This window comes from Pipistrellus hanaki, assembly GCF_964339955.1.
Source record: "Pipistrellus hanaki genome assembly, chromosome: X".
Taxonomy (NCBI): domain Eukaryota; kingdom Metazoa; phylum Chordata; class Mammalia; order Chiroptera; family Vespertilionidae; genus Pipistrellus; species Pipistrellus hanaki.
The window spans coordinates 29,270,539-29,283,243 of record NC_140524.1 but is presented as its reverse complement, the minus strand read 5'-3'; the positions used below and the strand labels follow the sequence as shown (position 1 = coordinate 29,283,243).

Genomic DNA, 12,705 nt, shown 5'->3' with positions numbered 1-12,705 from the left:
ACAGTGCCATGTATTCAGTAGGTGCTCAATAAATGCTCACTGAGGAGAATTAGGGGGAAAGGCTACCAAATCACCTCCCAAACTTTAGAAAGGTCTCAAAGCCTGTGAACACAGGGGAAGTAGTCCTCACCTGGCCTGCTGCCCCTACCACCCCAGCCCTCACCCCACCTGCTGTACCCCCCATCCCCGGTGCTTTATCCAGTTTTGAGGAATTTGCAGGCTCCAGGACCATAAACTTGCAGATGTGCAGCTGCTCACAGAACAATGTGCAGGTGGGTTTGAGGTGCTGGTGGCCATGACACAGGCTTAGAGCAGAGACAGCCAGCGCCACCTGCTCAGGGACTACCCACTAGGGGATGGCGGCCGTGAAGCCCGTGTTCACCCATGTCACCACCATGAAGCTGAGGGACTCCTGCCGCAGCCACTCCAGCGCATTCATACCCATGCCATTCCGGAAGCAGTGCCACAGCTCCTCCAGCTCCAAGGTGCCCGAGGATGCTCACAGCCCCTGGGTCACCTGGGCAAGCGTGGCAGCCTGGGCCATGGCTGAGGCAATGGGGGCGCAGTGCCCTTCGGGCCTCTGGCTGGCAGAGCGGAAATCAGAAGTGAAAGCTGCCCTAGCTTGCGGAGTGGGGGGTGGGGAGGGAGGGAGAGAAGCAGAACCACTGTGGCTTCACCACACCCCCGGGCCCGCAGCTGAGTGGGGCTCCACACCTTCCCTCCGTGCCCCCAGTGGAGGCAGCTGGCCAGCCCGACCAGGCCCGGCGCTCTAGCAGGGCCCAGACAGCTCAGGGCCCCTGAGGGCAGCTCTAGGAGTGCAGGAATGAAAGCGTCTCTCCGGGCCCTTCACCTGCAGGATGGAGGGCTATGCTGCATGTGCGCTTTCCTCCCGGGGCCCAGGGTGTGAGAAAGGATCCACTGGGCAGATATTTTTTTGCCCCGCACTTCCATCAGGTGGGATGCAAAGGTCCCTGAGAGGGTGTGGCAGCCTTGGGAGACTGCGCCATCCTGGTTCACAATAAAAAAAGTACTGTGCTGAGCTGTTTCCCAATCGGACCTTCCTCTCCCTTCCCCAGCACACTTCAAACCTACTCCGGGCAACCACCCAACCTCACAGACCCTTAACACCTTCCCCCCTATTTTGTTGACTTTCCCCCATTAAATGCACACCCTATTGTGTCCCTACATGCGGGGAGCCAATGCTGCGCTGCTACAGAGGAGGAACTGGAGGGGGGAATGCCATCATGAGGCATCACTGTCAAGGTGTCTCTTGCTCAGAGCCCATACCACCCATATCCCAGACTGATTGGCAGCGAGGTGCGTTCGTTTGCCCAGAGCCTGGGACTGAGCACTGAGGTGGGACTCGAAGCCTTTGCAGGCAGTTTGCAGGAGCCCGGCCGTGGGTCCTGCTTGAGCTTGGCTCAGTGTTGCATGTTGTCACTGTGTGTGCATTGGGTGGGGGAGTATTCAGCAGAGCTCAGCCCACCCAGCTGCAAGGGAACCCTAGGTGTCTGGGCAAGTGAAGGGGGTGGGGACTTGCTTGGGTAATTCCGATGTTACCCCACTTGGTTTTAAACACAACCTCCCCCCCCCACCCCAACAGTGGTGCAGAGAGGCACTGAAGGTCTTTTTTCCTTCTGTATGCTCACATTCAAGTGCCTAGAGCTATGTAAGTGAACATAGTGCGTCTAGTGTTTCTTCATCCCTTTGGTTGCTTGGTCATTGGTTTTTATTTTTTTACTACCTTCCTTCCGTGCGCAGTGATCACACTTCATCTGAAGCAGGGCCCGCTGGAGTGACCTGGAGGAAGCACAGGGAGAGCAGTCAGGCATGGATGGTTACCCCTGGCACTGCTGGAGGTTATCTTTTCTTCCTTGAGGAACGTCTAGGGAGGGGAAGTGGCCACAGTGCCCTATCCGTGTCCCAAGAGGCCAGCAACACTGTTGGGATTGTGCTGGCAGTGCTGGTCCATTGGTGCCTGGCCTGTCCTCTTCAGATTCAACCTGCAGGACTACTAAGGGAGCCAGTCCAAGGGAGGGGAAGTGGCCTCAGTGCCCAAGGCCAAGTTCCAGGAGGCTGACAGCGCTGTCGGGATCCTGTCCACAGCACTGGTCAGTTGGTGCCTGGCTGCCTCTTGAGATTGGCCCTGCAGGACTACTAAGGAAGGTCCCCAGTTCCTCCCCACCTCCACCATGTATTGATTGGAGCCTGAAGGCCAGGAGGAGGGACCAAGGGGTCTGCCTTCCAGCTGCTCACCAGTCATTGCTGCCACTGATTGATCATCTCCTGCTCCTTTGGATACCTAGCCTGGCAGCGGGTTAAGCCTATGGTTGTTTTGAATGTTACAGACCCTAGGTTTTTACATATTAGGATTGGTAACTATCACTTGCATCTTTTGACATCTTCTGGAAGCATTTTCCATTCTATACCTAAGAGAATGGCCTCAGGCATAAAGTATCCTGTTCTGAAAAATCCCTCTTCATTGCTTCCTTGCTTATGCTACACTAAATTCTATGTGTTTTATTAATACCCTTGTGCTTTCCTTATCTTTTAAATAGCTGCATAATATAAGCTCTCTGCTACTGGTGAAAGGTAAGTATTTTTTGCCTCAAGAATTAGATGCATATCCTGTTCTACATGACACCTGCTTCTTACAGGTTCTAGAACCACATAAGACAAGCCAGTAACACCTTCTGTGGTAGTCTTATTGTTGAAAAACATGAAGAGAAATTGCACCCATTGCTGACATCAGAAGGATATAGATCCTCTTAGTTTAGACAAATCATAAAGAACAGTAAAAGTCTGGCATATGAAAAGATGTTCAACATCACTAATCATCAGGGAAATGCAAATTAAAGCCACAATGAAATATCTTCTCACACCTGTAAGAATCACTATTATCAATAAATCAACAAACAACAAGTGGAGAAGGATGTGGAGGAAAGGGAACCCTAGTGCACTATTGATGGGACTTCAGATTGGTGCAGCCTTTGTGGAAAACAGTATGGAGTTACCTTTAAAAAAATGTAACTGCCTTATGATTCAGCAATTCCATTTCTGGGAATTTATTCAAAGAAATCTAAACACTAATTTGAAGAGACATATGCAGCCTTATTTTCATTGCAGTGTTATTTACAATATCCAATCTATGGAAGTACTCAAGTGTCCATTAATAGGCAAGTGAATATAAAAGTGGTAACATATATATTATATATTGGATGGACCTAGAGGGTATTATGTTAAGTAAAACAAGTCAGAAAGAGTAAGATAAATACCATATGATTTCACTTACATGTGGAATCTAAAGAATAAAATAAACAAACAAAAAAGAAACAGACTCATAGATACATAGAACAGACTGATGCTTGACAAAAGGGAGAGGGTTGGGTGAAAAAGGTGAAGGAATTGAGAAGTATAGATTGATATTTATAAAATAGTCATGGGTTTGCAAATCACAGCTTAGGGAATATAGTTAATAATATTGTAATAACTATGTACAATACCAATTGGTTATCGAAACTTAGGTGAACAGTCTGTAAGTATATGATTGTCTAACCACTATGCAGTATACCTGAAACTAATATAAACTAATAATGTCAACTGTAATTGAGAAATTGAAAAAATAAGAATAAAAAATGTGTAATCTATACTGTAAAAAAAATCTTGAAGTAATTAATTCATTCCAATATTTTTTAAGTTTTCTAAGATTTACATTTATTTTAAAAAAGAATGTAAAGTAAGGGACAATATTTGCTCTTCCAAATGGGATAATAAAGTTAATGTTGACTTTTGGTTAAGCATGACAGATTAACTCTATTAAAGGGATGAAAAGGAAATAAAAGTAAGAAAATTGAAGAAAATGGAAGAGGAAAAAATAGAGGAGAGATGAAAATACCATGGGAGAGTAGTAAAAGATAGAACTTAGGACACTGAAAGGAATGTCTGAGAGGAGTGAAGGAACAGGATGGAGGAAAGCAATGAAATGAGTACATTTTTGTCTTCAGAACCTAGGAAGGGTCAGAAATTTCAACTATCTTGAAGCTCTAAAAATCTGGATCTGGGCAGGGTTAAAAAACAAAACACCAAAATAATACACAAAAAGAAAAAACAAGAGCAGTGTTTAATATTTTGTGTAAAGAGTACTTAGTCTCCAGATCCACTCCATCTTCTGACATAAATTGGTAGAGATGTTGGACCTGTAGATCACTATAACAGCTAATAATGAGAATACCACAACTGAAACCGGGATATTATCTGGGGATCTACATCCTTAGTTTTGGGATGAACTCAGCCCTTTCTTGCTCTCAACTTCTTGAGTACTGACAGTCAATATTACAATTCCAGGAAAGAGATTAGTGGATGGATTTCTGCCTGGGCTGGTTGGCTGACTCAGGGAAGATAATGCAAATGCAGAGATAGCAACCAGCTTTCCAGGAACTCACTTGTAAATATGGAAAACTCTTAAAGTGAAAATTTATAAAATGAAAAACAGATCAAAGTAAACAATCAGAGAAACAGAGACAGTAGAGGGGGAAAAACAGGATGTCATTATCATCACCATCATGATGCACAAAACAAAAAAATAATAGAATCATTAGAAGAAAAAGTTGATGAAACTGCATAGAAGGTAGATAAAATATCAGACTTTGAAAACAACAGAAAGGATAACATTTAAACCTGTAGATAATTTTTTTGTGAGTTTTTTTTTACCCAAACTGATGACAACTGCTGGGAAGCAAAATCTCAAAGAATTGAGAAAATGTCCCAAAGAACAATAGTTTTGCACCTTATTTTATACATTATTAGTGGCCCAGTGCACAAAATTCGTGCATGGGGGTGTGTGTTCCGCAGCCTGGCTTGCACCCTCTCCAATCTGGGACCCCTGGAAGGATGTCCTGCTGCTGGTTTACAGGGATCGGGCCTAAACCGGCAGTCGAATATCCCTCCCATAATCCGGGACTGCTGGCTCCTACCTGCTCACCTGCCTGCCCGCCTGATTGCCCCTAACCACTCTGCCTGCCAACCTGCTTGTGCCCACCTGACCCAGACGGCTGGCCTGTTTGCACCCAAATGCCCCCCTGGCAGCCTGATCATCCCCAACTACCCCCCATGCCAGCATGCTTGCTCCCAACTGCACCCCTGTGGCCTGATCACTCCCAATGCCTCCCCCCACCGGCCTGATCACCCACAACTGCCATCCCTTCTTGGCCTCTAACTGCCTCTACCTTGGCCCTGCCATCATGGCTTTGTCCAGAAGAATCTTCAGAAGGTCTCCTGGATGGCCTCCCAGTCTAATTAGCACATTACCCTTTTATGAGTATAGATAGAGGCCTGGTACATAGGTGGGAGCTGGCTGGTTTTCCCTGAAAAGTGTCCTGGATCAGACTGTGGCTTCCCTTGGGGCGTGGGGCAGCCTGGATGAGGGGTCTGTGGTGGTTTGCAGGCTGGCAATGACCCTATTGGGTGAGGGTCCCTGCTGGGGGGCGTGGCCAGCCTGGATGAGGGGATGAGGGCTGTTTTCAAGCTGGCCACACCCTCTTCAGGGTGGGGGAACCCACTGGGGTGCCTGGCCAGCCTGGTTGAGGGGCTGATGGCTGTTTGCAGGCTGGCCATGTCCCCCATTGGGGATCCTCACTCCATGGGGGTGTTGCCAGCCTGGGTGAAGGGTTGAGGGCCATTTTCAGGCTAGCCACGGTCCCCAGCAACCCAGGTTCCCAGCCCCTCCTTCAGCAGAGGCCAGGGTGAGCTGTAAGCCTGGGTCCCAGCCTCTCCTTCAGCAGTGGCCAGAGAAGGTTGGAAGCTTGGCTTTCACCATCTCTGGGGGAAACCCAAGCCAACTGCTCACTCCAGCTCCATGGCTGCCACCATCTTTGTTGGGTTAATTTGCATACTCACTCCTGATTGGCTGGTGGGCGTAGCAGAGTGATGGTCAATTTGCATGTTTCTCTTTTATTATTGTAGATAATTAAAAGAGGAAGCATGCATTGCATTAAATCTACTGATGATAGATTAGGGAGGCAGGAGAAAGCAGAGGTAAGGGAGACCTCTGAGACTGGATAAAAAAATAAAACAATAGACACTTCTTTTAGGTAGGTATGTATAGGATAGTTAACAATGAACAATTAACCTGACAATTTGTGTTTTGGCTCTGGCAGGTGGTTGTGCTTTGAGGGGTTCAGAATAAAGGAAATTACTTTGATATGCCAAAGATATGTTATCAGCACTATTTTCTTAGATAAAAAAAGAGAACAGAGCCTGGACAGTGTGGCTCAGTGATTGTCAACCCATGCACCAACAGGTCACTGGTTTGATTCCTGGTCAGGGTATATGCCCTGGTTTTGGGCTCACTCCCCATTATGGGGCATGCAGGAGGCAGCTGATCCATGAGTCTCTCTCATTATTAAAGTTTCTCTCTCTCTCTCCCTCTCCCTTTCTCTCTGAAACCAATAAAAATATATTAAAACACACACACACACTCACACACACACACACACACACACACACACACAATAGACAGGCTCAGTTAAGGTAAAGATTGACATTTATTAGGGAAAAATATGGACCTATGGAATGACTATCTGCCAAGAACTACTTTTAGTTAAAAAGTGTTAATTTGAGACCATTCTATGTAGTAACTCTAGGTCTCTGAGTTTGCAAAGCTGACATATAGGCTTCCCCTGAGTTTGTCAGATTTAGTTTGTAGTACTTTTTTGTCCACAATAGGAAAACACATCAGCTTAGGAGGTCCTACTCCATCACAATAGAATTTCCATAAATGCCTGAAAAATTATCACAAGAGTGGCAATTATCAATCCTATCCAATAAAAGAGTAATATGCAAAGTAACCATCACTCCACCTTACAAGCCACACCCATAAGCCACGCCCACCAGCCAATCAGAGTGTGTATGCAAATTAACCCCAACCAAGATGGCTACAGCCACAGAGGCTTGGATTTCTCTAGCAATTGAAGAAGCCAAGCTTTCCATCTGCCCTAGCAGGCCTAAGCCTCCACTCCAGGCTACAAATTTCAATTGTAGAAAGTAAATATGTCCCAGATACCAGGGCCTCCACTTGGGTCTCTGGGGGTGTGGCTGGCCTGCAAACCACCACAGGCCCCTCACTCAGGCCACCCCATGCCTCAAGGAAACCCCCACCCTGATCCCGGACACCCTTTAAGGCAAACCAGCTGGCCCCCACCCATGCACCAGGCTTCTATCCTATCAAAAATAATAATATGCAGATTGACCATTACTCCAACATACAATATGGCTGCCCCCATGTGGTCAAAGATCCTGCTCCATGTGGACACAAGATGACCACCACAAAATGGCCAGCAGGGGAGGGAAATTTGGAAAGACCAGGCCTGGAAGGGAGGGTAGTTGTGGGTGATGAGGCAAGTAGGGGAGGGCAGTTGGGAGGCACCAGGCCTGCAAGGGAGGGCAGTTGAGATGGACCAGGCCTGCAAGAGAGGGCAGTTGGAGGCGATTAATCCTGAAGGGGAGGGAAGTTAGGGGTGACCAGGCTGCCAGAGGAGGGAAGTTGAGGGCACACGTGATGGCAGGGGAGCAGTTAGACATCAATCAGGCTGGCATGGAGTGGTTAGGGGGTGATCAGGCTGGCAGGCAGAAGCAGTTAGGGGCAATCAGGAAGGCATGCAGGTGAACAGTTGGGAGCCAGAAGTCCTAGATTATGAAAGGGATGTCCGATTGACTAAACAGGCAGTTGGACATCCCTTGAGGAGTCCAAGATTGGAGAGGGTGCAGGCTGGGCTGAGGGACAACCCCCCTTCCCCCCGTGCATGAATTTTGTGCACCAGGCCTCTAGTAAAATAATAAAATACAGTTTCCCACCAGTGAAGGACATGAATTTTCTTAATGAACGTGCCAACCAAATATAATGAATGGAGGAAACTTATACCAAGGCACATTATTGTGAAATTTCAGAAATTTCAGTGAGTAAATCCTAAAAGCTTCCCTGAGGAAACAAAACAAGCAAACAGAAAAACTAATAAAATAAAAAAAGAGACAAAGGATTTGAAACAAGAATACATTTTCTCAACAGGAACACTGGATGGTAGATAAAATTGGAGAAATATTTTCAAAATTCAAAAGGAAAATCATTTCCAACCTAAAAATTATATCCAGTTAAAGCATCACACAAGTGGAAAAGTGATGTTTAAAATGATGATTAATAGTATTACTCATATGCCAAACTAAAAAGTCAGGAGATAATATCTAAAAATGAAGAAATGCATGTTATAAGCATGCTATTTAGAAATAGTAAGATAAATATCAAAAACAACATCTACAAGAGTTGAAAGCTCTTAGCCTGGGGAATGGTACTTGAGGTTAGAGATGATTTGGGAAGGTGGGCTGCTGTTTTTCTTTCTTTGACTTTTAAAGACATGGTCATGTATTATTTATAAAAAATAAAAACTGCATAAAAATAAATATGATGACTACTAAGCGGATTTATTTTTGATCCTTAACATCAATACATCCTAGTCTTAAGGTAACTATATGATTGATATTAATAACTTAGCCACCTTTTATTTATATAATTCTTTACAGAATAATACAGCAGGTTTTTTAATACCTTACTTACCAAAGTGAGATTTTTATGCTAGTTGAATACCAGTAATATAGAAAGCTCCTAAATAATTCTGAGTTGAAAAAGTAAGCACTGCACTTTTAGCTTCAGAAATGTCCCTTTGAGGAATCTTCTTATTGTGCTTCCCATAAAATACTCTGCTTTTAGTTGGTCCAAGTAGATGGGTGACACCTCTATCACCCAAAATTTCTTATTATTGTTCCTAAGAAAGACTATTTAAACACACACACACACACACACACAAAAAAAAAAAAAAAAAAAAAAAAATTATAAACTGGCTTTGATTAAAACCTTACACATACAGAGGAGTTGGGATCTTTTATGTGTGATAATTTGGGTACTCTTCCTGTATGGCCCATGGGAATAAATGGTATAATAAAATAGCCTGGTGCTAGAAAACTCTGCCATCCTTCTGAGGCAAATGTAGCACTCCCATATCCATTGTAATAATACTGCTTTTGTAGAGTTTCAGCAGCAAATGTAGTGGGACAAGACAGGCTTTGGCATCATACTGGACCCTGGTTTGAATCCCAGTTTAGTCCCTAAAAAAACAAACAAACAAAAACAAAACTATGTTCTTGGATAATTTAACACAAGCTTCAGTTTCATCTGTTTAATGGAGGGTGGAATAGTGTCTACATTACAGACTTACTGTAAGGATTAAATGAGATAATATAGGTAAGGTACTCAATATATTACATGACATATTAGAGTTCACTCAATGTTGTTTCTTAGTTCCTTCTTAAAATCACTCCAACTTGAAACTTATTCCTATCTACTATGATTTATTAAGCATCTAATCAGGACAAGGATGCTATTTCCTAAATCCTTAGTTCTCCCATTTAAAAGTTTAGGAAAATGCTGCTGATACCATTTTACATTTAAATATCCCTTTATCAATACAGTGATTAAAATTATCAAGTTTTTAACATTACCAAAGACATTATAGAATACTTATCCTATCTAATAAAGAGGGAATATGCTAATTGACTGTTCCACCCACAAAGATGGCAGCACCCAGAGCCAATAAAGAGGTAATATGCTAATTGACTACCCCACCCTCAAAATGGCAGCACCTACAGCTAATAAGTGGGAATATGCTAATTGACTGTTCCACCTTCAAAGATGGAGGCACCCAAAGCCACAAGATGGCAGTGCCCAGTCCCCTCAGCCCTGCTGGGGGCAGCAGGCATGTGGCAAGGCTGGGCTTACCCCTAGGTGGGCCCGGCCTTGCCCTGTGCCTGCCTTCAGAGTCCCCCAAGTCCCTCAGCTCCCCAGCCACCCAGGACCAGCCGGAGGCACAAGCAAGGCTCTGGTGGCAGCTGCCTAGCTGCCCAGGGCTGCCTAAGGCCCAGGTAACCCGTGCCAGCCGAGGCTTGCACGTTGGCAGTGGCTCCAGCAGAGGTGTGATGGGGCGTCACCTTCCCCTGATCACCAGGTTGCCTCCTACACCTGAGGGTTCCAGACTGTAAGAGGAGGCAGGCTGGGCTGAAGGACCCCCTCATCCAGTGCATGAATTTTCATGCACCGGGCCTCTAGTAAAAATATATAGCAACAGATGTTCAGCACATCTTGACATATCTATTATTGATAGGAACCCAACATATAATTTTTAGGAAATATTTCCTTGGGCTGCAGCTCTTAGATCTAAGTTTGGTTTAGATTGTAAAGTGGGTCTTAGTATCTGAAATCCTCTAAGTGTTAGTTCCTTCATCAAGTCCCTCCAATCTCACTCTTCAACTAAAAAGTATTTTAAAACCATTGTGTCTAGAGTTGCTATGCCTTTAAATATTTTTGAAGAAAAGTGTAGATGTAATGTAATGCCCAGGAATTTGTAAAATATTCCCTTTGTTACTGTAAAGGGGACCTGGCCCTTGGCCAGTCTGCCTAGGGCCAGCTGGTAGTGTGTGGGTTCTTGACTACATGCAGGAAAAATTAAGAGTCCAGATGATCATGAGGAAACATTTATTAAAGCTGGGGATGTAAAACAAGAAAGAGCGTAGCATAGAAGAAACAAAAGGAGAACCTAGGCTGGGCTTCCCTAATTCTCTGGGACGTCAGAACAAAGGGTTCCTTGGGAACTAGTTCAGGGGATCAGCCTGTAATGAGCTGCCATTGGCCATTGCTCCCAAGGTTGCAGTAATGTGGAGTCCCATAAAGAAGAGGAGATACACACCTGTGGGGAAGAAATGTGGGAAGAGGGTAAAGGGAATGGTGGGGGCTGCTGCCCAGAGGGAGAACATGGGCTGGGTCTTTTGTCTTGAGACTTTTATTTCTCTCTTCCAGACAGGAAACTTAGGAGAGGCTTCAGTGGAGAGTTGTAGCAGAATATTCATCAGTTTTCTAGGTGTACTCCTTCAGGACCATGGTCTTCAATGATTTCTCAGTGTCAGGGCAGGGGATCATCAATTATCAAAGCTGGTCCTGGTGTCACCTACCTGGTTTTGTTGTTTCTCTGGGTCTGGAGCTGAAATACAACTGAGGTGTAGATGTCATTTCTAGGGAGGTGATCTTCTGTATCTGTTGTAAATTGCTCTGTTAGTTTGATCAGCTATCCGTTCTGTTTCAGTTTCCTTATTCCACTTGTCCTGGCTTACTGACTTGTCTCAGTTTCATCCACCTATGATATTATATAAATACTAGAGGCATGGTGCATGAAATTCATGCACTCTGGGTGTCCCTCAGCCCAGCTTGTGCCCTCTTTCAGTCCAGGAGCCCTTAGGGGATGTCCAACTGCTACGGAGACAGGAGAGGCTCCCGCCACCACCACTGTGCTCTCCAGCTGTGAGTCCTGTGGGAGTTTACTGAACACTAAGGGGCAGATATGCATTGAGCATCTGCCACCTGGTGGTCAGTGCACATCATAGCAACTGGTTGTTCTGCCATTTGGTCATTTGCATATTAGCCTTTTATAATACAGGATGCTTTCTTACTTCTACTTCATGATCTTCTCTGATGCTTTTAATCTTTTCCCTTCTCTTGTGAGAATTTCCGTTGGCAAGGTTTCTGATAATCCAATTCATTATATATTTATTGGTTATGTACTTGGTCTGGACCTGTTGACACTGCAATGGCACTAGATGTTATACTAGAGGAGTCAGACCAGACCTTGCTTCAGCAACCTTGGTATTTGAGTTCTGGATCAGAAAGCATTCAAAGGCAAGACTCAAACAATAAGATAAATTTTATTTGAAAAATCACAAAGTTAGAAAAAATGGGCTCAAAAGACAAAACAACTTACAGAGGCAAAAGAAGAGTCCTTAGAGCTTGGGAGAAGGAAAGAGGCAAGGAAAGTGCTTTTTGGGGAAGAGGATTGGAGAAGGGGATGGGGAAAGACATAGGCATATTCCATAAAGAGTTGCACTGGGTCCTTCATCTTGAGGGTATTTATCTGGAGGTCTCAGGGGAAGATTTTATAGAATATTCATCAGGTTTCTAGGTGTGTCTTTTCAGGGTTGTGGTCTCTACTGATTAGACAGCACCAGAGCAAGTTGTTCTTATTCAATGCAGCTGATCTTGAAGTCAGCTATGGGATTGTTTGTCTGATTTTGCTGCTTTTCTGGGCCTTGAGCTGAAACACAACTGAGGCCTTGGTGTATTTGATGCAGGTCAGAACCTCATTGCTCTAGGAACTTAATGCTTAATGGGTTATTATCCAGCTCCCTTGTTTGTTCCACCTCTAAGAGGGTCTACTGCATGACTATCAAAATGCCAGGGGAGGAAAGGTCAAGGGAAGGTCCAAACCTCATGACCAGTAATATGAATGGTGAGAAGGTCTAAACTGCATTACCAGCAATATGCTAGGGGAGAAAAGTTTATCCTGGGGACAAGATACTTGTTTTCCCAGTTTTGCTCATTGTTAGGCACCTAGGGCCTTCCACCCTGATGACCTTCTATGCCTGGCCCATCATCCTTGCTCTAATCATGGTTGTCTAACTGCCTACCACAGACCCATATTAGATGACAAAGAAAAGAGTTGTCCTTAAAGGACCTACACAAACACAGATGGCTTAGATACACTATTAATTGAATCCTAGAAAAAGTTTGTTCATAAATATGTATATCCTATATAATAAAAGCCTAATATGCTAAGT

General features: G+C 44.6%; 1 protein-coding gene across 1 annotated transcript in view; it reads left to right on the top strand.

Annotated features, from left to right (window-relative positions):
- Window positions 1–356: 356 nt before the first annotated feature.
- The window catches only part of PRR32 (proline rich 32), a gene marked incomplete at both ends in the record, with an annotated part of 62,346 nt that continues 49,997 nt past the window's right edge, over window positions 357–12,705 (top strand). The window contains 2 exons of the mRNA XM_084870834.1: window positions 357–605; window positions 2,559–2,592. Of these exons, the coding sequence (XP_084726960.1) occupies window positions 357–605; window positions 2,559–2,592 (283 nt within the window). The remainder of the gene's footprint in view (window positions 606–2,558; window positions 2,593–12,705) is intronic.